The 27,311-nt window shown below is 39.7% G+C and overlaps 1 protein-coding gene across 11 annotated transcripts in view; it reads left to right on the top strand.

Moving 5' to 3' along the window:
* The window catches only part of MBNL2 (muscleblind like splicing regulator 2), a 146,134-nt gene that overhangs the window by 79,224 nt on the left and 39,599 nt on the right, over positions 1-27,311 (top strand). For all 11 annotated transcript variants that reach the window (XM_034758244.1, XM_034758245.1, XM_034758242.1 and 8 more), the window contains 3 exons: positions 17,906-18,070; positions 23,390-23,590; positions 24,253-24,516. In XM_034758244.1, the coding sequence (XP_034614135.1) occupies positions 17,906-18,070; positions 23,390-23,590; positions 24,253-24,516 (630 nt within the window). The remainder of the gene's footprint in view (positions 1-17,905; positions 18,071-23,389; positions 23,591-24,252; positions 24,517-27,311) is intronic.

The raw sequence follows: 27,311 nt of genomic DNA, 5'->3' as shown, positions 1-27,311 counted from the left end.
ATGTAGCCATGCACTGTTGAGCATGTTTTGTTCTTAAGCACAGGCACTAAATTATCCATAAGAATAAGATAAATACATAGAAACCAAGGAGGAACAATAGTAGCTTATTTTAAATTCAGTTTGATAAAAGGTTTTAATCAATAACTTGCAGAATTTACTGATCCCAGTGAGCTTGAGATCTTAGAATAATTTCTCTTGAGATGGTTTGTAAATGGAGCAGGCAAAAGGAAGGGCATGGCATTGCTGAGCTAGCATAGCTCAGTTTTGTGGACAGCTAGTTCTTGGCTGTGCTTTAGTTGTTGACATTGGGTGTCTGCATTGCTGTGGATACCACAAGGAGCCTGAGTAAACAGAAACATTTTATCAGAGGGAATTACCTTACAAGTTTGCAAACTTAACACCATTAATTTGGGTTTGAATAGGGACTGGGAGTAGCTGGCTCACTACAAAAGCAATTTTCCTTCGCTTGGTATTGACACCTCCTGATCAATTATTGGGAGTGGACCACATCCACGCTGATTGAATTGGCCTTGTCATCACTGGTTCTCCACTTGTAAGGTAACTCCCTCCTCTTCATTTGCCAGTATATCTATGCCTGGATCTGTAACTTTCACTCCATGCATCTGAAGAAGTGGGTTTTTAACCCACGAAAGCTTATGCCCAAATAAATCTGTTAGTCTTTAAGGCGCCACCGGACACCTCGTTGTTTTTGTAGAAACATTTTAGGAAGTATGCTGACTTCTGCCTACGTTTTTTCAAGAGACGGATTTAAGCACAGTTGTGCATTCAAATAAATAGGAATATTTTTGTAAGAACAATGTAGGTACCTGTTGTAACTGGAGGTGGCCACCCTGTGGGCAGAATTTTATACTTAACTGGGCATTCATCAAAACATTGCAAAATATCAAATTTCTGGAAACACTAGGGAAAAGCCAAATTTACAAAATTGTAAAAAAATTGTAAAATAATTACAAAATTAGTGTATGTAGCGCATAGAGTAGATTAAATTTGTTTTAGATTTTAATAGGGCGTTTGAACATCAAAGGGAATCTTACTTGAAAATTTAATTCAAATTGATCAACTTGGATAGTAGCAGTCATGCAGAATGAAAGCTGAGTGCACGACTGTAAAAAAGATAAATGGCAGTGCATCAAATTGTCTAATGAAGTCCCACAGAGGTCATTGTTAGAACTTGTCTTATTTAACATCTTCATGATTTTGCATTCCTTATGTGAATAGTGTACAACAATAAAAGACTAAAATCAAAACGAACAAGCGGAACATATCAGTACAAATTGAATAACTTTAGCAAACTTCCCCTACACCTCTGAATGTGTGTGTGTTTAGTTGCTAAAAAGTGGCCAGATGGTATGGTGATGGGTACTTAAGAAATATACCTGACAACAACGTTGTTTAGCAGGCTCCCCGCACGCCTCTGAATGTGTGTGTCTAGTTGCTAAAGTTTCTCATTCATTTCCTCTGTCAAAGAGCTCTGTAACAAAATAGGGAATATCACCTTTTCAATGGAAGATCTGGCTGTGGGCATGGCTTCCATGTACCCATTTCTGAAAATTAGTCCGGGTTTAATCAGTATCATTTCTATATCAACATATGTATATATTTAAACAGGTCTGTGTTCACTATGCACTTAAGTGTGTCATTCAGAAATGACTTGGTAGTCTGTGGTCTACCTGACATAATACAAACCAGCTTAGTAATATATGAGAAATAAACAACCTTCAGCTGAAACTGCGGGTCCAAAACATTGGAAGAAGACCTTTATTCTGATGGTGGTTCTCGGAATTATTTGCTGTATATTTTTAAGCAAGTCACTTAACCTCTTTGTGCCTCTGCTTTGCCATGTGTGAAGTGACGGTAATATTTATTTACCTTTCCTCCTTCCAAAAGGAGATGGAAGGGTTAATTAGTAAATATTTATACAGTGCTTTGAAAACATAGTGGTTAAATGCTCCTGCAGCTCATTGGAGAAGAAAGCTATATCTAAAGTTACTGTAGGCACCTAAAGCTATAGTTAGGGATCTTGATGTTCTGAGGCTATCAACTGTTGGTCTAAGTGATTAAATTTGGGCACCCCAAAATGGAGACACGCAGCATTAGAAGCCTCTTTTGGAGACTTGGGGCTAAATGCGTAGTACTGCTGTGCATTGTTGCCTAGCAGCAGCACACTGTGACAGAGAACAGCACTAAGCTGAAGTGTTTTTAGAGGACACGTTAAAATACTAATTTACCCTGGAAGATACTAGTGTCTGTTCCTCTAGGAAACAGGCCTTCATTTCTAGCTATGCAAAAATGTGACATTTCAGAGATTCTCATAAAAACTGTGGTGTACACAATATAATATTGGGGGGGGGGGTTGTTTTTGTTTGTTAAAACACCTACAGAATTTTTTTTGTATAATCCTCTCCAACTTTTGCAAGAAGAAACAGGCTCCTTTTGATAGATTTCCCCAAAAATGTAAAAATTATCATTTGAAAAGTATAAAGTAACTACGACCTTAGGCACTGGTGTCTTCACACCCTACACACTATTGCAATGGTATTGGTACAAAACCCTGCTAGGCATGGATCTCCATTCATTCATTTATTTATTTATTTGCTTTCTTCCTCTTTCATTATGTGTTGACATACAGCATAAGGAAAACTGATAACGTGTGGCTTAGAATATGGCAGACAGCTGCACACTATAATGGAGCTTCTACTGAAGTGCCTAAAATAGCTAAAAATTGCTAGTTTCTCCACTCCATGTGGAGTTGGCATTTAAAACTAATTAGAAATTCTTCATCCACTGAAATATTGAGACCTGTGACTACTGTTAATATCAAGAAGTTTGAACACGGAGTTATGGAAGGTAGTGTTGCCTAGTGGATAGAGCACTGGCCAGGGACTTGGGAATCCTGGGTTCAATTCCCTGCAGTGCCACTGACCTGGGTGACCTTGGGCAAGTCACATCACCTTCTGTGCTTTAGTTCCTCCATGTGTTAAATGGGGATAATGATACAGGCCTCTTTTGTACAGGGCTTTGAAATGTACTGATGTGAAGTACTATAAGAGCCAGATATTATCAATTAATGAAGAACTGTGAAATCAACATTAGGTAGGAGTGCAAAATAAACTGGCTTCTTTATGATCATTGTATAATGAAACTCTGTTGAGAGAGTTCTCGGTATGCCAAGAAATCAACTATAGTAATCATTGGCACTACACACTGATGAAAGCTATTGTGTGTGTGTGTGTGTGTGTGTGTGTGGTGTGGAATATCAAATGGTCCATTAGTGTTAAAATATAAAGAATTCTTTTCAATTAAAAAGGAATTGCACTACTGTTTGAATTCCCCACTGATGAGGTAAAAGAGTTGGTTAAACCCCACTCAAATGCTGGTTGGTGACAGTATATTATGAATGTTTCTTCTGATGAATGGTGCTCATCCATCACAATTTTCCTAAGGCACACTGATGCAAAATCTGCAAGAGGAAAAGACAGATTTGCCCACGTAAATCTTTTTTTTTAGAATAGCTGTAATTTCAAAAACATTATGAAAAATTATAGTCTTGAATGTTTTAATGATTGACAGTTTAAACTACATTATATTTTTAACCTGAATGCCCTTCAGATGAAATCACTTTTGAAGTATTGTGGTAATTCTAATCACTGATGATGTACATGTCAGACAAGTAGAAGATGGAAACAAATATTTCACACTTTGTTGTTTGAAGAGAACTACCCCTGTGAAGACTCCAATCATTAATTTCTTTTTCTTCAACAAAACTTTCTCTTGCCCTCCAAACTTAGAAATTTGTGGAGGGATTTTCAGCCTATACTAGCACATAAAGAAAGCTTTCAACTGAAGTCCTTTGTGATCTTATAGTAGCTGCATAATGACTGTTTTTCTTCTCTTCCCCAGTCTAAAAAAGGAAAAGTATAGAGGCAGTATCATTCTAGCTCCACCTGTTAAGAAACCAGTCAGCAAAAAGTTCTTTCAATCTCAGGTGATATTATTAGCCCCTTCCATCAGATTGTGTTTTGTTTTTGTTTTTCTTTTACCTCCTCTGCCTAAGTGGGAGCAATGAAGTCCTCACCCTCTGCTTCTGTCTCCTTCCCCTCACTTCTTAGCATCCAAAAGAAAAAGATAAGAAAATGAAAGAGAGGAAGGAATGGCGTGTGGGAGAGCTAAGAAGAGAACCTCAGAATAAGAAAAGTATGGCTGTTGATGCCACTGCTCAAATTCAGGTTAAGGTAGCAGTCTGTGCTCCTTATGCCATCTCTACCCCTCTTTCCATTCAAGGTAGTCAATGACTTCTGTATGCAGGTGTGTGAGAATGGAATTGGGTAATGGGTGCTGCTGTAGCACAGTACTCATCATGTTAGTTCTTGGACCCGCTCTTCTGTTCTGGCACAGTAGGGTGCTTTTCTTCTTTCCCTAAGTGGCTTGAGCAGTGGCCTGCTAAACCCAGGGTTTGAGTTCAGTCCTTGAGGGGGCCACTTAGGGATCTGGGGCAAAATCAGTACTTGGTCCTGCTAGTGAAGGTAGGGGGCTGGACATGATGACCTTTCAGGGCCCCTTCCAGCTCTATGAGACAGGTGTGTGTGTGTGTGTGTGTGTGTATATATATATATAATAAAAGAGCCAACAGTTCATTTATTTTTATATATATATATAAATGAACTGTTGGCTCTTTTATTATTTATTTATTTATTATTTGGTGAATTGTATGCTTAATAGTTTGCCAATTTGACTCTGCACTTGTCCTTGTTGAACCTGATCAGATTTCTTTTGGCCCAATTCTCCAATTTGTCTAGGTCACGCTGGACCCTATCCCTACCCTCCAGCATATCTACCTCTCCTCCCAGCTTAGTGTCATCTGTGAACTTGATGAGGGTGCAATCCATCCCATCATCCAGATCATTAATAACATGTTAATAGCATGTGAATTGTGTTTGTAGAGCAGGAATCTTAACCTGTTCTACAGTGTGTAGTTTTAATATAAGCTACATTAGTTGGAAAGCTATATGATTTGCTAAATTCACATTTTATGTTCTGTATAGGTGACATAATGGTATAACTGTCTATTGTTTTAATAGCCTTGTTCACTGTTGCTTGTGTAATTATGTAGAGTAAAAGAGACTCTATATATATCAGTCTTTTCTAGAGGTACAATTACATTTCTTTTGGCTATGTTTTCAGGCTCCACTTGATTAGTGTTTTATTACTGGTCTGACACATGTAGGTCCTTTTATACTTTAAGAAATTTCTATGCATTTTTCATCACCTTTCCAGCCCGAATTGGGAATTCATATCAGACTCCACTCGCATTGGCAAGCTCCCTCGGCTAAATGCATGATTTATTAATAACACAGCTGTAGCTTCAGCACTCTCATTAAGAGCTGGTAAACACTCTTCATTTTGTAAAGAGACAAGATAATGTACTTTTAACCTCTACAATTATGTAACTTCTCCTAGACTATCTATTGAAATATTGGACTAGGATATTGCTTTTTCCTTTTGTTAGTAAAGTAACCTTGTGCTTGGCTAATAAAGGATGAAAACTGCAAAGAGAAACAGCCTTTGCGTCTGTTATTTGTGTTACGATGGGGCATAATGGCCGCAGCTAACAGCCATGTTCTAGTGCGCAAGTCAGCGTACATACGCCCATAATAAGAGACAGTCCCTGCCTCAGAGTTTACAGTCTAAGTAGACAAGACTGGCAAAGACAGAAGGAAAAACAGGGGCTTGGCGGGGGATTAGTTACTCGCCCAAGGTTATACAGAACCACAGTGGCAGAGTCAGAAATAGAACCCAGGACCCCTGACTACCAGTTCAGTCCAGTGCCCTGCATTGCCCCTGTATATACTGCACTTTGAGACATATAGCTGCTATGTAGCTTGTTTTAGAATTTTGATACTGTAAATATTTGTTCCATAGGCCCCCACATGATATATCATGAGTTTGTTGACATCCTCTGTAATACACTAGCATAGTCCATTGATATCTTGCAGATTTACCAAATCGTACTCGTAAGCCTTTTCTAAATGGAAGTATTTCTTTTTGATTAAACATTGCTCCCAATTTAAACGCAGTCTCAAGTTCACTTAAAGAGGGTAACATTTTCAATAAGACTTTGTGTGTAATAAAATTTACAGCATTTTCTTCCTTTTCCGTCTTGAACAAATCAAAGTCAGTCATCTCATTATCAAAATATATTTCCTAACCCTTTGATGTAATCTAATTAGCTTTACAGCTGTTTGTGAAATGGATTCCTGTTCCTGCTGCATTCTTGAGAGAACTCTCGTTTGCTAGAGTATCAACTAAGTTGTTTCCTCATTTATCTGGTCAGAATTTTTATAAAATTCTTCTTTTCTGTTATGCTGTCTCTCCATGTTTCTTTGCCAACTGATTTGCAATTGACAACTACAGCTGTGTTCACTGGCCTCCCTTCTTTCTGATTGATTTTTAGATAGATAGAAAAGTTAAAGAACACTCTGTCATTATCAAAATTTTTACCTCTTACTGAGTCTGACTGTATTTAAGTACAGACTATAATAAATTTAGTGACTGAGTACATTGGTTGTCACTAAAAAGTTAATATGTGCCATTAGTTACCAATCAGTACAGTCTGAGATGATCACAGTTCTATCCTGTGTTTAAAATAGATATTTTTGGTAAGAGTTAATATTTACTAATAAGTAGCTTCTAATGTAAATTTATGTAGTGCTCTCTGTTAGCGTTAGTGAAATGCTTTAAAGGTATTTAGACCTATTTGCTGTAGTGTATGCATTACCTACTCCAAAAGAGAACAGTAAAAACAAATTGGAGACTAACCAGTTTTTTTTACAAACAGCACTCCATTTCTGCCAACCTTCCTATGTCACTTAGCATCTTAGATTTCAGGAAAGCGACCGTGTCTTTCTGTATGTTTGTACAGTGCCTGGCACAATGAGACTTTGCTTCTGATTAAGGCTGCTAGATGCTACTGTGGTAGAAATACAAAATATTAGTAATTTGTTTTTTCACACTTCCCATCTACTGACTTTGTCAGTTTTACAAAAGCTGGACTGCTAGTATACTTCAGGTGCTCCAGTGCAGTTGCCTTTGTGGTCCGTGAAGATCCATATGTACCTTACAGTGTAAAATTTAGTCCACTTTTTCCAGAGCTGTAAAAATTCTTGCCAAGGCTTGGCTGATGCTGGTAAGCAAACAAGGAAATAAACTAAACAGAACTATTCTAGTTTCTGGAAACATTAGACATGAAGGGAATAAATTAATGTTGACCAAATGGAAAAAGATCAGATCATTGGGGAAAGACGTGTTTATTTTTAAGATTCTCAAACTGTAACTGAGTCAATGATTATATAAGAAGCTGACATTGTCATTTTAAACTGCTCTTAGTTTTAGTTTTTCTTTGCCTTCCAAGTATACACACTTATATTTGTGAAAGTAACCTCAAGGTTGTTCATCAAATTTATTTACCATTTCATATGCATCTTTTTTGGCATCTGCAGTATTTACTACAGTTTTTTCCTTCAGAGCAACCTGAGGCTTTGTCTCCACTGGAACCTGAACGACGAAATTTGGTCGTTCGGAAGTGTGAAAAAAACACACCACCCCAAATGACAAAAGTTTTACTGACAAAAAGCACCGGTGTGAACAGTGCTTTGTCGGCAGGAGATCTCTCCTGCCGACAAAGCTACCGCCGATCATTGGGAATGTAAGTTGGTTTTTTTTTTGTCGGCGGGAGAGCTCTCTTCTGCCAACAAACAGCGGCTACACTGCGCACCTTTTAGCGACCTGGCTGTAGTGACACAGCTGTGTCGCTAAAAGGTGCGTAGTGTAGACGTAGCCTTAATATCATGTATGCTTCCTTTGATATTAAGGCAAATTGTCAAACCATTCTCTGTACTCACACTGTGAAACCCATTCCAATATTTTTGTTTAAAAAAGCATCTTGAGAGAGACAAAAACTCTCTATCTGTATTACCAATGTATTCTTCAGTAGAACATTTTGTTTTTCCATTTCAATAAATAACTCCTATTAAGTCTTTCATGTTAAGTATCTTCTTAGACATGATAGTTTCCTTTTTGTGAGATTTTCATTTTTCTTCATTATTTTATAGTTTTGTCTGTCACTATGTTCACAGAAAGCTCTTTCACTGACTTTAGGAATACATTAAACTCTTTTTGTTATGCCAATTTGCAGTAATTTTAGCATATTATCCAAAATCAGCAGATGAGTAACTGATGGTTTTTCCTCCCTCTTTAGTAACTAAAACAATCTACATTAATTTGAGCGTTTTACTTTCATTTCTTTTTTCACCTTAGATTAAGAAGGTGAATATGTCCTTGATGTTTTCTTGCGATGCAAATATGAGAGCGTAGGCACATACACTCATGTTAGTGGGTGAACTTGAAGGAATTGTTATGGTCCTGTGGATAAGGAATTAATTTGTTTCCCCAATTTTCCAAGTTTTTATAGTAATTTATGTATATTACATTTGAAATAGTTTAGTTGTTCAGTGTGTTTTTCCCTTATGCCTTGTTTATGCTCGTGGTAATCCACTGATAGCAACTGAATGCAAACTGAGGCAATCCAACTCTTTGAATCAAAGGATTAGCATCTGTCATTTTAGTATAATCTTATTGGTCGTTATTTAATTGAATTTAACCTCATAATTCCGGGATCTCTCTTTCATTTTCTTTAAAGGCATTGAGTCCAATTCTGTTCTCAGATCAATATAAATCAGGCATAATTCTATTGAGAGTAATCCAGTTATATTTTCAAAAGATAAACAAAGATACTCCAGACACACAAGCATATGAAATTCAGGGCTTATTTATATGACATAAAGAAGCAAAAAATGGCACAAGTCAAATTTGTAAAAAAATCTTTTGCAAGTCACCTTGAAGCTTGAAGTCCGGGAACATTTACACATGTACTTAACTTCCAGTATGGTATTCAGAATCAATTATAAGGGAACTTTTTTGAGAGGTGGCGGGGGGGGCAGGCTGGGGGATTTTAGTTTTATTCATCTGGCTAGAATGGCTGTGGTTTTGTTTACTATCTATGCTTGTTGTAAGAGGAGAACTGGGGATAGGAGAGCTTGCTAGAAGGTATGAGGCAGATAGATCTGCACATAAAAATTAAACTCTCAAATTGTGATTTTTGGGAGGAAAGAATTTTTTAGTTTGACCAACTTAAACTTTAACCTTTCATCCAGATTTGGTTAATCAGAAATGCTGGTCCAAGTTCAGTTGCTGAATACCAAAATATAAAGGGGAGGAAGTTATAAGTATTTGTCTGCTTGGAAACAGTCCCTCTGTTTGCATAGCTGAGTGAATGTATGATTGGTCTTTTCCAGTGATTTCAGTTCCAGCTTTCTGCCTCACAGGATCAAAAATCATGAATTGGACCCCCCCACACACCAAAAATGCTGAGGTTGTCCCAATAATCATGTAATCAGTTTACTTGTTTTATATATGTGTGTATATATATATATATATATATATATAAATATATATATATTTTTTCTCTGTTTACAGTCTGCTTTTGGTTATTGAACTACCCCTGCCCATCGTGTGTGTTTGTGCGATAATTAGTGTTGCCCGCACTCCTAAATATACTGGGTAATGTGATGGTGGCTCCTGCTGTAGGAGGTCTTATCCCCACATCTACCCACCCCCTGCCCAGCAATTAATACTGTCCCCCATTTCTCCCTTTAACCCCACCCCCACTCCCAGTTCAGTCCCCAGCTTCACCTCTGCTCCTCCTAGGGCTTTTCACCTTCCTCTCCCAGGCCTGGAGAGCTGCAGCCCTGTGTTTCCTCCTCCTGCCTCCCTTGCTGTGAGAAACTGAGCAGAGGGGAGGGACTTTGCTGGCTTCCGGCAGTGCTGAACTTTGAGAGGGGATGGAGCTTTTTGCAGCATCGCAAGACAAGCTCCAGAACCCTCCAAAATCCCGTTGCTCATGAAAAAATTGTCAATATTCTGGTAGCATTGCATCTTTAAAGTTATTTTTGAGTTGGGACATTTTAGAATCGTCAAGGTGTAATACCTGTGGACTGGCCTGTAAACCTCAGATGTCACAAAGCACCTACAGACCTGTTGACTGACTGATTTGGGGATATTATATTGATCCAGGGATTTTCCTACCTCAGAATTACTGGAACGGAGAAGTTCTTCATTTTCCAAAAGGTGACCTAAAAAGACTACACTGGGTAATGCCAGAAGGCGAGTGCCCCATTCTGATTTACCTAGGAACTCTGGAGGGTTCAGTGCCAAAGGGGAGGAAACAGGCTACCAGCTTCAAAAACTGAAGGAAAAGCTTGTGGGTCTTCACTTCTGGCTTGTTAGCCTGTTTGGCTCATTTGCGTGCAAAGGCTGCTGTCATTGCTGCTACTGTCACCATTGGCCATGTGATGTCACTGTACTTGACAAAGAGGCCTCTAGCTTTCTCCAACCCGCTGACTGTCCAGTGAAGAATGGGGGTCCAACAACGTGCCACATCTAAGATTCAATATCTATAAGCAAGTAGCCTCTAGTCAGCCAGCAAGTCCATTGCCATAAAATATCTGAGCTGATTAGGATTGCCAACCCTCCAGGATTGGCCTGGAGTCTCCAGGAATTACAGATTAATCTTTAATTAAAGATTGTCATGTGATGAAATCTCCAGGAATACATCAACCAAAATTGGCAACCCTAGAGCTGATATGAGCATGAGTCGAGCTTTTCAGTCCATGTACAGTAAAAGATTTTTTTTATCCAGCATGTTGGGTGAATGGGGTGTGCCACTAAGTGAAAAATTCCGGTTAACTGAGAGGGAGGGAGTTTGGGCATGGGAGGGAGTCTGGGGCACAGTCTCTGGGAGGGAGTTTGGGTGCAGGAGGAGGCTCGGCGCAGGGGGTTGGGGCATGGGAGGGGTTTGAGGGTGCCGGATCCAGGGGGCACTCACCTCAGGTGGTTCCCCAGAAGCGGCGACCTGTCCCTGCTGTTCCTAGGCACAGGCTCAGTTAGGTGGCTCTGCGCACTGCCTCTGCCCACAGGCAGCACCCCCGTAGCTCCCATTGGCTGCGGTTCCCGGCCAATGGGAGCTGCAGAGCCAACACACAGGGCAGGGGCAGCGCACAGAGCCACCTAGCCACGCCTCCGCCTAGGAATAGCAGGGCCAGGTTGCTGCTTCTGGGGAACCATGCAGAGCCAGGTAGGGAGCCTGCTGGCCCCGCACCAACCGGACTATAAACTGGAATTTCTATGAAGATTAGAAATGCCGGTTTATAGAGCATTCTGGTTGGTACAGGCCTGGATAACACCGCTTTTACTGTACCAGCTTCCTGAGGCTAAATGACACCACAAGAGTCACAACAACTATTAACTTTTTGGGGGGCGGTAATTTTTTATTTCTAGATTGATGCCTCTGTCCCAGCATTCTCAACTTGTTTTTAACTCCAGCAGGTAGCTGGTTGTGGGCATGTGTGAATAGGAGTGTGTGGCTAAACCCCACAGAAGGTATGGTGCTATTGAATAAGTCCTCAAATACCTAAAATACCCCTAGGTTAAACAGCCTTGCTGTCTAAAGCAGTGGTCTCCAAAGTGGGGTGTGCAAGAGGACCCTTGGCGGTGCGCAGCAGAGAAGCGGTTTTTTTTCCCCCCCTTCGGCAGTTTGGGTGTGAGTCCCGAGTTTTTTATTTTATTTTATTTTATTTTTTTTGCTTTGGCGCGGCAGGGGGTGCGTGCTCAAAATTGTTTTACTGGTAGGGGTGCGCGATCAAAAAAGTTTGGAAACCACTGGTCTAAAGGTATGTCTGCAATGCAGTTAGACACTTGCAGCTGGCCCATGTCAGGTGACTCAGGCTTGTGGGGCTTGAGCTATGGGACTGTTGAACTGCAGTATAGATGTTCGGCCTTGGGCTGCAGGCTGAACTCTGGGACCCTCCCACCTCCCAGGATCCTAGAGCCTGAGCCCGAATGTCTGTGGCCATAATTAAACAGTCCCTTAGCCTGAGTCCCATTAGCTGGAGTCAGCTGGCGTGGGCCAGCCATGGGTTTTTAATTGCAGTTTAGGTATACTTGAAGAGATGTCACACACATCTCATAGGTTAGGAGTTGTATGTTTAATCCTGTGAAATAATGTTATTTTCACCTAAATTTGTCATTTGAGTGTTAAATGTAACAAGCTGTTTCATCTAGAATTGTATTGGAATATTTCATGTAATCCTGTGATTGGGAGGGAAAGAGACTGGCTGATCACCCAATCACAAATAATTTGAGGGAAACTGCTTTAATTGGCATCAGAGCTGTGATCTCAACATTACCTTCAACCATGGAGTGATTTGACCCTCCTCCCTGTACCAGCTCTTTGACTGGAACATAAATATATTGATGTGCAGTGTTAATGCCCTGTTACTTTGGAGACTGATACTGTAGTTAAACAAGATTGCTGCCTTCCCAAATTTTACATAATGCAGGAATGGCAAAAGAGTGCACAGGATGTGTGGATTTTAAATCTTACTGTACACAGCTATAGATTTTTTTAAATTTCTGCACTAGTTTCACTTAACCTATTTTAAAGTAATAATTCTAAGCACTTACATAGTACGCTACATTTAAAAAGCATTGTAAGAACATTGGGCTGTCTTGTGCCATTGATTTTTAGGCAAACTACCCATTGTTCTTAATGTGGAAATCTGCTTAAAACCAGTGGCATGATATGGCTGAATAAGGGATCTATTGCGGTTGGTAAGCTGCAGTCTGCAGTAGGTCAAGTGTGGGAAGACACCACTCTGGTGACAATTATCAAAGCATTGTATGGGAGTTCTGAGAGCCTTTCTTTGTCATTCCAGGCATTCCACTAACTACCAGTTCTGAAATTTCCTTTGACATTTTCCTACTGGTTTCCACATCTGTCCTTTACAGTTAACTAGTTCAGTACTGCTGGGATTGCTGATAGCATGCATTTCTTCCTTTAAACCTACAGTGTGCCCCGATATTACTTGATGACATCTCAAATACCTGTAGTAGCAGTAGTAGTAATAATTGGCTACTTATATAAAATTTTATTTGGAAAGAATAAGGAGTTTTAAACTCTTGGGACAGAATTTTTAAAGAGACACATTGACCTGGCTTCCATTTGAATGCATGCAGTTTTAGTGCACTAACGTTGTCCTGTGTAAGTGATCAAATCTATACATGCAGAACCCATTTGTGCTCAAATCAAGTTTGTGCGTGTCAACTCTCTTCATGCACATTAGTGATAGGATGCAAAATTTGCATGGACCACATCTTAAAAAAGCAGGCCTTTGCAGTACTGTTTGGGATCTGGGAAGGGAAAATAAGTAAAAGAGGGAGTGTAATTTCTAAGACCATCATTTGAAGCCCTCTACAGCTGTGTGCTACTCTGAGTCTGCTTCAGAGGCACCTCATTCAAAAGCCATTTCTATTTCTGTGATTGATTTGGTCAGGAAAGATTTTTTTCGGGCAGGGGAAGTCAGTTTTTTCAGATCTGTAAGGAAATGTTCTGAACAATAATGTTTTATTTAAAGTACTCGAGACTTTTTAAGAATTTAGCAGGGGACTCTTGAGAGTGGAAGCTGAGAAGGAAGTAAAGTCTATGAGTAAGAGACACAGTAAGCCGAGAATCAATGTCTGTCCCAGGTCGGAGGAGGGCAGTAGTGTCTCAAAGTTTGAATAGCATGCAAAGGTATAGTGTTAATACTGACTTTCCAAGATTCCACAACTATCAAGGGTTTTATAGAGAGGTAAAAGGTTAAAAATGTGTCCTTTCATGGGGATCTTAATGAGCTTATCTTGAAAGATATTCCTGTGGCTAGTATTTATTCCCTGTGGTGATTTTTGATAAACACCTACATTACTCTATTAATGTCCCTTCTTTACCTCTGTATTTTAATGGATTTTTCCAGCTGTGTATGTCTCTGGGGAAGAATCATAAGGACCTTATAACTAAGCAATGGAAAGTTGTTTTTTTTTTCCTAATTTCTCAATTTATCTATTTTTCTAATTTCTCAATCATCTACAGGTAAAAACAACGAGAAGTCCTTGTGGCACCTTAGAAACGAACAGATTTATTTGGGCATAAGGTTTCATGGGCTATAACCCACTTCATCAGATGCATGGAGTGGAAAATACAGTAGGCAGGTATAAATACACAGCACATGAAAAGATAGAAGTTGCCTTACCGAGGAGGGGGTCAGTGCTAACGAAGCCAATTCAGTCATGGTAGATGTGGCCCATTCTCAACAGTTTGCGTAGAGACTGTCCGGTTTGTCCAGTTTACATGGCAGAGAGGCACTGCTGGCACATGATGGCATATATCACGAATTAATTTGCAAACTTGACACCACCAAATTAGGTCTGAATAAAGACTGGGAGTGGTTGGGTCACTGCAAAAAATAATTTTAAAATTAATGGTAAAAAATCAATGTTTATTATGCCTGGTTTAATTACTAAATACAGTCTTGACTTTTTAACTTTGCTACTACATAGTTTTTAACAAGAATATCACACTGTTCAATTATTTTTGTTTTAGTAACATAAAAATTTCTCCTATGTTCTATAATATGAAAGGATGGAGATAAAAGAAAATAAGACAATTTCTGTTTTAGGCTGATGTTGATTTATCCTTTCTGTATATTTTTAGCTATATGCCTTCTGAATCAACGCAGCTTATAGTTATTAATTTTGGTCTCCAAATATTCTCTGCCAAATAGTGTGCTGTGCTACACCAGTGTAAATCTGAGGTAACTTCAGTGGAATTAGTTTGGATTTACACTCGTCTGAGAGCAGAATTTGGCACAGTGTAGTGTCAACTGTAATAAAAAGACAGGGTGAGTGCAGTAATATCTTTTATTGGACCAACTTCTGTCGTGAGAGAGACAAGCCTTCCCACTACTCAGAGCGCTTCCTTAGGTCTGGGAAAGGTACTCAGAGTGCCACAACCAAATACAAGATGGAACAGGTGGTTCAGCATAAGTAGTTAGCACATATTTTAAGGCACAATCCAAGGTGGAATGGCCTGTTAATACTCCTGTAGTCATAGGACAAAAAAATGGGGGTTAGTGGGTTACAGATAGTTATAATCCAGTGTGTTTATTAAAACCATGATTTTGAATATCTAGCACGGTTATGAATTTAAGCTCCCAGGTTCATCTTTTGAAAGTGTTGTGCAAGTTTTCTTTGAGGATGAGGACTGATAGTTCAGATATAAAATTGTTTTGTGAAAAGTGTTCACCCATAGGTGATAGGGTGTTTTTGTCTTTTATCATTTTCCTGTGTGAGTTCATTTGAGAGCATAGTGATTGTATGGTTTCACCCACATAGTTATTATTGGGGTATTTAGTGCAGTGGATGAGGTACACCACATGTTGTGATAGGCATGTGTAGTAGTGGATCTTGAAAGGTGTGTTGTAGGGAGGTGTTGATCATTGTAACAATGGAGATATAATCACTATGCTCTAGAACAGGGGTGGCCAACCTGTGGCTCCGGAGCCACATGCGGCTCTTCAGAAGTTAATATGCGGCTCCTTGTATAGACACAGACTCTGGGGCTGGAGCTACAAGCGCCAACTTTCCAATATGCCGGGGGGTGCTCACTGCTCAACCCCTGGCTCTGCCACAGGCCCTGCCCCCAGTCCACCCCTTCCTGCCCTTCCCCTGAGCCTGCTATGCCCTTGCTCCTCTCCCTCCCCCTCCCCCCCAGCCTCCTGCACGCCACGAAACAGCTGATCGGGAGGTGGGGGGGGAAGGCCCTGATCGATGGGGCTGCTGGTGGGCAGGAGGCACTGGGAGCGGTGGGGGGGAGAGCTGATGGGGGGGGGCTGCTGACATATTACTGTGGCTCTTTGGCAGAATTGGTAAATTCTGGCTCCTCAGGCTCAGGTTGGCCACCCCTGCTCTAGAATGAACTCACACAGGAAAATGCTAAGACAAAAACACTATAGCCGTGTTAACTGGCCGCTCCACCTTGAATGGTCCCTTAGAATCTGTGCTAAGCACTTATGCTAAACTATCTGTTTGATCTTGTTCTAGCTATAACACTTTCCAGACCTGAAGAAGAGCTCTGTGTAGCTCAAAAGCTCATCCCTCTCACCAACAGAAGTTGGCCCAATAAAAAATATTACCTCACGCACCTTGTCTAATATCCTGGGATCGAGATGGTAATAACAACACTACATAAAGCTGTAATAATTATAAACGTTCTTTTATGAGCTGGGTGAAATCTTGTTCTGGGAGGTAAAACCCCATTTAGAATGATAGGTGTAAACTCATCTCAGTTAACATAACTCTATGCATAAGCCCCCACCTAATACAAAACGAGTATTCAAACCCATCCCAGAGCTTTTATTAACTATTGTTTTAGGTGGGTGTGTATGTATGAGGGGAAGGCAGAAGTCCTCACCAGGAGCACTTGTATCAATTGTATTGTCAGTGTGAGGCATTGTGGGGCGGCTCCTGAAAGCTGGTAACAGTCGACATAAGCAACGCAGTATTTCCACTGACACTGCATCAATATAACTACATTGACCCTTGACTCTATGCCACTTGGGGGAGGTGGAGTTATTAAGTCGGCGTAGTGAGGCAGTTACAATGGCAGGAGCTAAATTTAAGTGTAGACACTTCCATAGTTAGGTCAACTTAAGCTACTTTGCATCAACCTGACTTTGTAGTGTCAACCAGATCTGAGAGAGAAAACCTGAAAGGTTAGCTGAAAGCACTGTGGCTGACACCAGAAGAAACCTGAGAAGAGGTTTTAGGGTTGGGTTTCAGGCTGAAAAGAATGTTCTTGGTTCTGTGAGTAGGCTTGCAGAATTCATTTTTTATTTTTTTTATTTTTTATAATTTTGACGGATAATATCAATGTTTAGTTTAAAGCTTTTTTTTTTCCTTTTTATTGATTTTAAATTTTCAGTTGTACAAAGATATGGGGGGAGTTGGACAATAATTATTTAATGACATTGAGATTCAAAAAGTTAAAGCTTTAAAACCATTGAAACACGAATTATCAACATTATATGCCCAAATATACAAAATAAATATCCTTAAATCAAACTCTAAGAAGTTCTCAAGCAGCATTTTTTCTTTCTTTGACTATCTGTAAATTTCTGTGATGATCTATGGAAATATTTTTTCCAGCATTTGTATATGTATGGTGAAATTGACATTTATTGACATTTACTGATAAAAATCTAATCATTCCAATCCTAATTGTGAAGAAAAAAAATCTGTTTCCTGCTATTGTTTCCTCCTGTTTCAGAGACATAGGACTTTGTATATTCTTTGTAAAGGAACAAAACTGCATCAAAGAAATACCTATCACCAAATCCTACATCCAACTGGAACTCCCAAATTTGACTAGCTGTTCAAGTCGAAAAGGAGCAACAATACAATGGAGTGGAAGCACAAAGAAAATTACTAATATTAAGACTTGTAGTTCTGCAAACATACATTTAATATTCAGTATTTAAAAGCTATGTTTTATTTTAAATTAAAATGTTAAATCTATTAATATTAATTATTAACATTTATATTGTGGTAACATCAGAGGCCATGATCAGGATATCTTGAGAGGAAATTCAAGCAGTCTGGCTAATATTCAGGGTATTAATTCTGTAGCAATGTCCTGTAATTACCAATTAACATACCATCAATCATTTTCTAAAATTAGCCTGTTTTTTTTAATTTTCAGTTGATAACATTAGTGACCAACTACAGTTATTGGCCTGAGGCACAGCTGTAAACTGTCATCTCCTCCTATCTAGTCACTTAATTCCAAGGAAATGCCTTGCAACTCAATTTTTGTTGCTTAATTGATGGTGTAATATTTTGCTTTGAGACACCAAACTGCCATTCAAAGCTATAAAGCAACTGATATAATTTTTTGCAGGGTCGTTGTACAAGAGAAAACTGCAAGTATCTTCATCCACCAACACATTTAAAAACTCAACTAGAAATTAATGGCAGGAACAACTTAATCCAACAGAAAACTGCAGCAGCAATGCTTGCCCAGCAGATGCAGTTCATGTTTCCAGGATCACCAATTCAGCCAATGGTAAGTATCCTTTTTCAAATGATGTGGTGAGTAATTAAAGTTCAGATGTGAGATTGGTTTGACCTGAAAATGGCCTCTAAACACCTTACTACTTTCATTGTCAATGAAAATAAATTGCTATTTAGAGACTGTGTGAAGTACAGAAATGCTGGAAAATATGCACAAAATTAAATTTGCGTGCTGAGGTGTCATCATAGATGTGGCACATCCCCCATTCCCCATCTCGGCCTCACCCATTCTCTCCTCCCTACCTCTCCCACCCCCTAGCCCCCCACACTTTCTTTCTCTCAGGCTTTGAGACCCAGCTACCTTGAGTTAGCTTTGCAGTGGCTTTGTGCAAGATCCCCACTTGAGTGGAAAGAGTTACAACCACCATAACCATTTGAGTAGTATTGCAGTGTCTTCTTTCCCCACTTCTATGAGCTTAATAATTTTAAAAAATCTTTCATCTCAAATTGTTTCTTTAGTCCCTTCCAGAACAGGTGATCATGTGTTCATGGGTTGTGCTTGCTTCCTAGCTTGAAGTCTGAAATGCCCCAGAATGACGTAGACAAAGAGAAATGATGATATGGGACTTCACAAGCTTCAAAAGTTCCACCTTTTGAAGTCATACATAAAACAGTCTGGGGCACTTCCTGCAAATCCAGATACAAAGCAAGCACCTTGCAGCCAGGAACACCAGCTTGGTATATATGTATAAATGATCAGTCCTATTGTACTGTTCAAACAGGTCAGGGCCATCTTTGTAACAAACAATAAAGATTAGAGGTGAGTGGGCGCTACTGCTTTATCTCAAGCGCATTGTGACCCAGTGGGAACACTTAGGGTCAAAACCAGCTTTCATTGACTTCATGGATCAGACGTGTGTGTATGTGTGTATATCAATCTCATACATGCAAGAGAGAAAGGAGACAATATGAGGGGAGCAGGGAGAGTGGACAGCAGGGATGGTCACTGAGGGGACAGGGAAATTTAATAGGACAGGCAGAGAGATCTTGTGATGTAAGAAAATGAAGCCTCGTTTATATTAGCAAGTTTGGTTTTCCCAGTGGACCAGTCACTTATGCCCAGTCAGTTGCACCCTAGATCTCTCACGAAAGACAACGGTTGTAGCCAATTCTATAATAAACTATCTAAGGATTTATTAACTAGGAAAAAGCAATGAGTTATTTATAAGGTTAAAGCAGGTAAACGTGCATGCACAAATTAGTTGCAGTCTTATGTTCCGAAAGGGTAATAGAAGCTGCTGTAATATGCAAAGTATATATGTACTTTATGGCTAACCCAGGCCAAGCCCAGGGGAACTTTTTGTTTATGCTTAGAAGTCTTTGCACCTTACAGTTCAAGCAGCTTAGAGGTACAGTTCTTTCTTATCATTGATTTTTATTCCCTTCCCCCCAGAGTTCAGGTTGATGGGACATGTCCACCTGCACATCTTCTCTACATGGGTGTTGGGAGGAGCAATGGACAGAGTTCTTGTTCTTCGATGTTTCACAATAGCTCATTTAGTTTCAGTGGGCCTTCTTGGTGGGCCAGACCTAACACCTTCTGTAGGAAGCCAGCATTTCTACATTTAATTAATGTTCCTTTTCTGTTTGATGACTTACACAATTACCGAGGATTACCATTCAAACACCTACTATAACTTTATACAGTAAAAGCTGTTTTATCTGGCATGTGGAGGATGGGGGGTGCTGGTAAGTGAAAAATACCGGTTAACTAATAGGGAGAGTGTTTGGGTGCAGGGCTGGGGCGCGGGAGGAGGTGCAAGGTGCAGGCTCTGGGAGGGAGTTTGGGTGCGGGAGGGGGCTCAGGACAGTGGGTTGGGGCACGGTAGTGGGCTCGGGGTGCCGGATCCAGGGATGTTCACCTTGGGCGGCTCCCCGCAAGTGGCAACCTGTCCCGGCTGCTCCTAGGCGGAGGCGTGGGTAGGTGGCTCTCCACGCTGCCTCCGCCCGCAGGTGCCGCCCCCGCAGCTCCCATTGGCTCCCGTGCCCCAAGCCGGTGCTCCGAGCCCCTTCCTGTACTCAAACTCCCTTCCAGAGCCTGCGCTCCATACCCTCTCCCGCGCCCCAACCCCTGCCAGACCTGCGCCAACCGGACTATAAACCGGAATTTCAATGAAGATCAGAAATGCCAATTTATAGAGCTTTCCGGTTGGTGAAGTGCCGGATAAAACAGCTTTTACTGTAACATGGGGTACAGATGTTAAAAGTGAGATTAATACATACAGCATCCTACAAGTATTCCATAAAGTCTAAACACATTCTTATAAATCTAATACCTATTTTAACAATACTAACCCACAGATGAGCCAGATTGGTTTCCAGCTATGCATTTGTCAGTGTTTAGTGAGTCCTAGGAGTCTGGGCATGAGCTGGCACCTGCTCTGCTAGCATCATGGTAACGATATAAAAATGCAAAGTATTTTGAAAAATCAGGCCTTAAGTCTCTCAGGATAGGCACCCAAAATTAGTGGATACTTCTGGACATTATGGTTTTAATTTCTCCATGCTTCAATCTGTAAAATGGGGATAATAATAATTTTCTTTCTCACAGAAGAGGTGTGAAGATGTATTCATTAACATTTATGAAGTGCCCGGATATTACAGAGATGAGCACCATTAAAAAGTCCATGAAGCAATTAACAATTCTTTATTTCAGTGTATGGTTTGGACGGTGTGCAGTGAATAAAGCCTAAGGGCTACACACTGAATGATGAGGAAATATTGAACAGCTACCTCATTCCTGAGCACTGTCGTCCTGTGCTTTGAATGAGGCAGGAGTAATAGGGTAGAAATAGTGTATGTGATTGTATAATTAAAGTATGTATCATACTGCATATACACTGGGGCAAAATTAAACAATCTTAATTGACATTTTCTAACTATTTTGTCTTTGACTTTGCACCTTTAATGTTCTTTTAAAATAGTGGGGATTTTGTATGTAATAGGATGTTGGTTAAACTTGTCACTAATGTGAGCAAAGAAATCTCCTAAATTTCACATAGATGTTTCTTTCCATTTCTCCACCCTATCAATACAATCATCATTCAAACTTTATTATTTCACCTACCAACTGAGAGTAAAAAGCAAGTTCTTTTTCTCTGTCTCAAACTGCTAGTGGGCTGAGGTAGATTATCATTACGTAGCGAAATAAAAAGTATAAAAGAAATATCTAAAAATTCAGTGAAGCTTGTAGGGTTCTTCTTGAAATTATATCTAGTGCAAAGATTTTATTTTTTCCATTAAACATTGCGCTGCAGTAGCATGTTTATAATAGCTATTGTGTGAAATAACTGAGCATAGAGCTGCTATAGCAAGAATCCTTTTTTTTTTCTTATAATTATTTCCTTATTTTGATTTACAGTTTATGGATAGTATTTAGCTAGGACAGGAGCACATTTTTTTGATGTGCAGTGGGGAAAATTTTTTTTTTAAGTATTAACTCTTTGCATGAGTGATAACTAGATTATCTTTTCCTGAAGCTGGGTACCCTGGTTGGTTCTTCTGCTGCTCTCAACATCTTCTTGGGGACTACGCTGGACTCATTCTTGACTAGCAAGGACTGTTAAAACCCCTTTGAGTCCTATTCTTTCCCCTAAGGCTGTTTCATACAGTGTTGATGGCTAGCTTGCCCTTCTAATAGACCCTATACAGGCCACCTTGATGAGAAAGAGATCTCTGCCTCTTTGCATTTTCTAAATGTCTCTTCAGAGCTCTGCTACATCTTGGCATTTTCTAGCTGCCAGCTTATTTTGGAGCTTTACTTTTAGTCCTACATAACAGACCCTGCATTTCTGACCTGGCAAGTGTTCCATAGGATGGTTCAAGAACCTGGTAGATTCCAGTAGCGAGTGCAGGTACAAACTATATCTCTGCAACTGCTCCAGTAGCATCAGTCCAGAGCCTAAACTAGTCTGAGACTTGCTGCATTTCTATGCACATTCTTTTCACATTTGTAATTATAGTTTGCCTCTAGCAAACATCAACTCTGCAGGCCTACAAAAGACCTTTCCAATCCTGACCATGGTACTGCATTGACTCCCGACCCTATGGAATATGTAGTAGCAAATCTGCTATCCTGCTTCATCTGAATTGATTTCTGCATCACAGAATTGCTTCTTCCTCTTGATACAGCTTCATTGCATTACATTGCTTTAAATGGTTGTGAAACATAATTTCAGACCCATATCATTCCCACCCCTCAAAGGATTTTGATTGGTTAAGCTTAGAGAGATTAATCTCACTACCACAGCCCATCAACCTGAAAAGATCACAACCTAAATATTGGGCCCAATAATAAATGCTCCATTTGCCATAGGTGGCAGTTGATTATAACATAAACATTGCACAGGCCAGTTTTTACATAGGCACAGTAACTTAAATTGTATACAAATACAAAATACGGCATGCAAAGTGATAGATGTAACAAGTGAAAGAGCTTATATAATGTATACTATTATTACAAAGATGGATTCAATATACTGAATAACATTTTACCTGTAAAATTCAGTTTTACCAGGGAAGCAGATAGAAAGAGAAAGCAGTAGAAATAGGATGCATTTTATTTGAGATGTATAAATAAACCTGAAATGTAATATGAACAGTAATCTCAATAAATATCCAGATTCAAATTATAGCTGACCTGTGTAAATGCACTGAGAACCCTTTTTCTCATAATATGACTGCAAAATGCTGTTCCTGTCCTTCACTGGAATGTATTACATCAGCGATTCTCAAACTTTAGCAACCTGAGGACCCCCATTTTGATTTAAAAAATTTTGCCCCCCCCCCCCCCCCCCCCAAATGGCTTCTGATTTTCCTCGGGGATGCTCAACCTCCGCTCATCCTCAGGCCCTGTCTCCACTCCACCCCTTCCCCCAAGGCCCCATTCCCACCCCACCTCTTCCCGCTCCAGCCTCGCCCCTCCTCTTTCCGCTCCCTCTCCCGAGCGTGCCCTGTTCCCGCTCCTCCTTTCCTTCCCAGTGCCTCCTGCACGATGCTGAACAGCTGATCCATGGTGTGCAGGAGGAACTGGGAGGGAAGGGGAGGAGTTGATCAGTGGGGCTGTCAGCCCTGGACATGACTCGTGTCCGCAGACCCCAGTTTCAGAACCGCTGTATTCCATGTTCAAGAGAAGAAGATATGCAGTGTAAATGTAATGTTGTCAACTCTTTTAAATTCTGCTTAAGAAAATGAATCAAAACTAGGGAAAACGTACAAAAAACATCAAATAGGATCTGCGAACTTTTAAAAAAATTGTTTCAGTGTAAGGTTACCTATTTATCTTTCATCTCACTGTGTTTTCATTTTGCAGCCCACCTTTCCAGTGGGTCCAACAATAGGAACGAACACAGCTATTAGCTTTGCTCCTTACTTAACACCTGTAACCCCTGGAGTTGGATTAGTTCCTACTGAAATACTACCCACACCGCCTGTCATTGTTCCTGGAAGTCCCCCTGTCACAGTTCCTGGTTCGACTGCTACTCAGAAACTCTTGAGGACTGATAAACTGGAGGTACTACAGACACCTTTGTGACTAGAAATGTAATTTTCTGCTAATTTATATGTAAAAGCTTTGACGAGCTTTGTTGTCCTTAGAAGCGCTCTCTAATAGAGCCTAAACCTTAGTTATTAAAATATAGACCTCATAAGTACTCTTGTAGGATTTACACTTGCACTCAGTGGAAATGGTACCATTGTTTTAGAGTCGTAATTTTTTTTAATATGGTTTGGATAAAAATTCAATGAGTGTGTTCTAGAGTTGATTGCTCAAATTTAATATGCCTAGTCAACATCGAAGGTAACAAAAGGTTTTAAACTACAGCTTTGTCATTATGAATTTCTTCATAGAGAAAGTAACTGGGTCCACAGGAGCAGTTAATTGACAAACACTGAGCAATATTCATAGGGATTTTGTTGGTGAGCAAGAATAGATTTTTTGAAATGACACAGTTATATGTAAGTTCAACTTATTATCAAACAACACAGCTATATTAATTGCAACTTAATTAAGAGCAGGTAAACATATTTAACAAACATTTAAAGAACTGTTGCAAACACTGTGGGACAACTCTAAAACACAATAAAGAATGAGCTGTGTATGTGGTTTTTTGTTTTGTTTTTCCCAGTTAAGATTGTTGAGTCCATCAGCTGTAATTAGTGTTGTTTTGCACATAGGTATGCAGGGAATTCCAGCGAGGAAACTGCGCGCGGGGAGAGACTGACTGCCGCTTTGCACATCCTGCAGATAGCACAATGATTGATACAAATGACAACACTGTAACCGTTTGTATGGATTACATAAAGGGGCGTTGCATGAGGGAGAAATGCAAATATTTTCACCCTCCTGCACATTTGCAGGCCAAAATCAAAGCTGCTCAACATCAAGCCAACCAGGCTGCAGTGGCCGCTCAGGCAGCTGCTGCAGCTGCTACAGTGATGGTAAGTGCAAGACTGTATGGTTAAATTTTTCATAAACTTATCAGTTGTTGTTTTTCTCCAATTAGTAGTGTTGTTTAAACTATTGATTTTCACACATTCATCTTAAAAGCTAGGAATTCTAAAAAGTATTACTTTCTTTAGGGAAAAATACTTTCTCCCTCCCTCAAATATTTCAGCATAATAGGTTCCTTTTTTTGAATAGAGTGAGGCAGTTAGACACTTTGTACTATCTTTGCTCTCTGCTCCATGATGATATGCCAAATTTGCCTCCTAATATATCTTGATGAGAAATAAAACTGGTAGAACTTAGTGGTCATTTTTAATTGCCCCGTGACTCAGTTTCCCCATTAGTAAAATGGAAATAAGGAGCTTAATTGTGAAGCTTCATTCATTAATATTTTCAGACATCCAGCTTGTATATCTGGGAATGCCATAATAATGCCTATAAATAAAATGAATAAAAATGTATCTAGTAAGGTCAAACGAAAGAAGTTAAAGGATCTGATTTGTTTTCAGAAGTTTTATACTATTACTGAAACATATTTAGAGATGTCTTTCCCTCAGTGTCCTTTTGCAGAATGGCTGATACTGTTACTAGCAACAGTTCTACACCAGTATTGATAGAGTTGAACAAATAAAGCATGCAAGGTTTTATTCAGGGGACAGCAGTATAGTCAGCCCACGGATCAAAGCAGCATTGTCCTAATTCCTGGCACTGAAAGGATAATTATACAGATGTGACTTGTGGGTAGTGCATACAATAGATGTAGACAATACAGTTACTTTTAGAGTAAGAAGCCTACCAGAAACACAATACATTACAGTATATAACTATTACAGGGTATTGTATTTAGCAAATAAATAGAGACCAGACATTTAGGGGACAAAGAGTGAGTTTCTTTCAAATGTGGCAACTGTGAAAGAATTTAAATCTCCAAACAGAAGGAAAAGAACAGAGGAGAATATTCCCTAATTCAGTATTTTCTCCTACAGTATTTCCAGTCTCTATTTAAAATATAGGAATTTTAGCTAAACCTTCTCTGTACTCACAGAAGCTGAGGACTGATCTGGAAACAGGGCCGGCTCCAGCATTTCTGCCGCTCGAAGCAAAAAAAAAAAAAAAGCCGCGATCAGCGTTGGCAGTTCAGTGGCAGGTCCTTCGCTCCTAGAGGGAGTGAGGGACCTGCCGCCCCCGAATTGCCGCAGGTGCCGCCCCTCTCCCTTGGCCACCCCAAGCACCTGCTTGTTAAGCCTCCTTGTGGAGCCAGCCTTGTCTGGAAATAAAAAAAGAGTGAATATCTGAGATTTTTGCTGTAACAATTAGCAGGGCAGATGACTGATTTTTGGGGTTGTGATGGGGGAACGCAGAATGCCCAGCAAACCGAAAAATCAGAAAAAATATTAGATTTGAGTCCAAAAAATTCAGTTCCCTCCTCTGAATCAGGCAGAGAGAAGATTTGCATCCATGTCTCTTATCTCCCAGGTAATTGCCTTAATAACCAGACTATAGAGTCAAGTTCAGTATCTCACTTTGTCCCACTGAAAATTTAAGTATTTATACAAAGTGGAACAGCTTTAACAAGAGAGATTGAGAGCAACCCATCTACAATAGTCTATAGCCTGGTGGTTAGGGAACTCACTTGGCCAGGAAGGAGACTTGCGTAGAAATCCCTGCTCCAGAATGGCAGTTCAAATCTTGGTCTCTCACCTGCCTTGCAAATGCCCTAAATACTGGACTAAAGGTTGTGAGGGACACATGGACAAACACATGCACTCTTTCTGAAACTGACCCTGAAATCTTTTTCCCAGCCAAAATGAACCAGGTCAAATTCATGAATAGTTTCAGGTGGACCCAAATTGCATTTTTGGCTAATAAATTAAAATAAATTTTATCCAGATCCAGTATCAGTCCTTCAATCACGCAAAATTCATCACTTCTAGATATAGAAACTAGGCCTGTCGATTAATAGCAGTTATCTCACGCGATTAACTCAAAAAAAGAATCGTGATTAAAAAAATTAATTGTGATTAATCGCAGTTTTAATCACACTGTTAAACAATAGAATACCAATTGAAATTTATTATATATTTTGGATGTTTTTCTACATTTTCATATATTTTGTATTCTGTGTTGTCATTGAAATCAAAATGTGTATTTTTTATTACAAATATTTGCACTGTAAAAATGATAAACAAAAAAATAGTATTTTTCAATTCACCTCATACAAGTTCTGTAGTGCAATATCTTTGTCGTGAAAGTGCAATTTAGAAATGTAGATTTTTTTTTTGTTACTTAACTGCACTCAAAACCAAAACAATGTGAAACTTCAGAGCCTATAAATAAGTCCACTCAGCCCTACTTCTTGTTCAGCAAATTTCTAAGACAAACAAGTTTGTTTACATTTACAGGAAATAATGCTGCCCTCTTCTTACTTACAATGTCACCACAAAGTGAGAGCAGGCATTTGCATGGCACTTTTGTTGCTGGCATTGCAAGGTATTTACATGCCAGATATGGTAAACATTCGTATGCCCCTTCATGCTTCGGCCACCATTCCAGAGGACATGCTTCCATGCTGATGACACTCGTTAAATTCAATTAACGCATTATTTTTTTGTGACTGAACTCCTTGGGGGAGAATTGTATGTCCCCTGCTCTGTTTTACCCGCATTCTGCCATATGTTTCATGTTATAGCAGTCTTGGATGATGACCCAGCACATGTTGTTCATTTTAAGAACACTTTCACTGCAGATTTCACAAAACGCAAAGAAGGTACCAATGTGAGATTTCTAA

The sequence above is a fragment of the Trachemys scripta genome, chromosome 1 (assembly GCF_013100865.1).
Source record: "Trachemys scripta elegans isolate TJP31775 chromosome 1, CAS_Tse_1.0, whole genome shotgun sequence".
Classification (NCBI taxonomy): Eukaryota; Metazoa; Chordata; order Testudines; family Emydidae; genus Trachemys; species Trachemys scripta.
The sequence above is the reverse complement of the archived record's forward strand: the minus strand, read 5'-3'. Positions and strand labels throughout refer to the sequence as shown.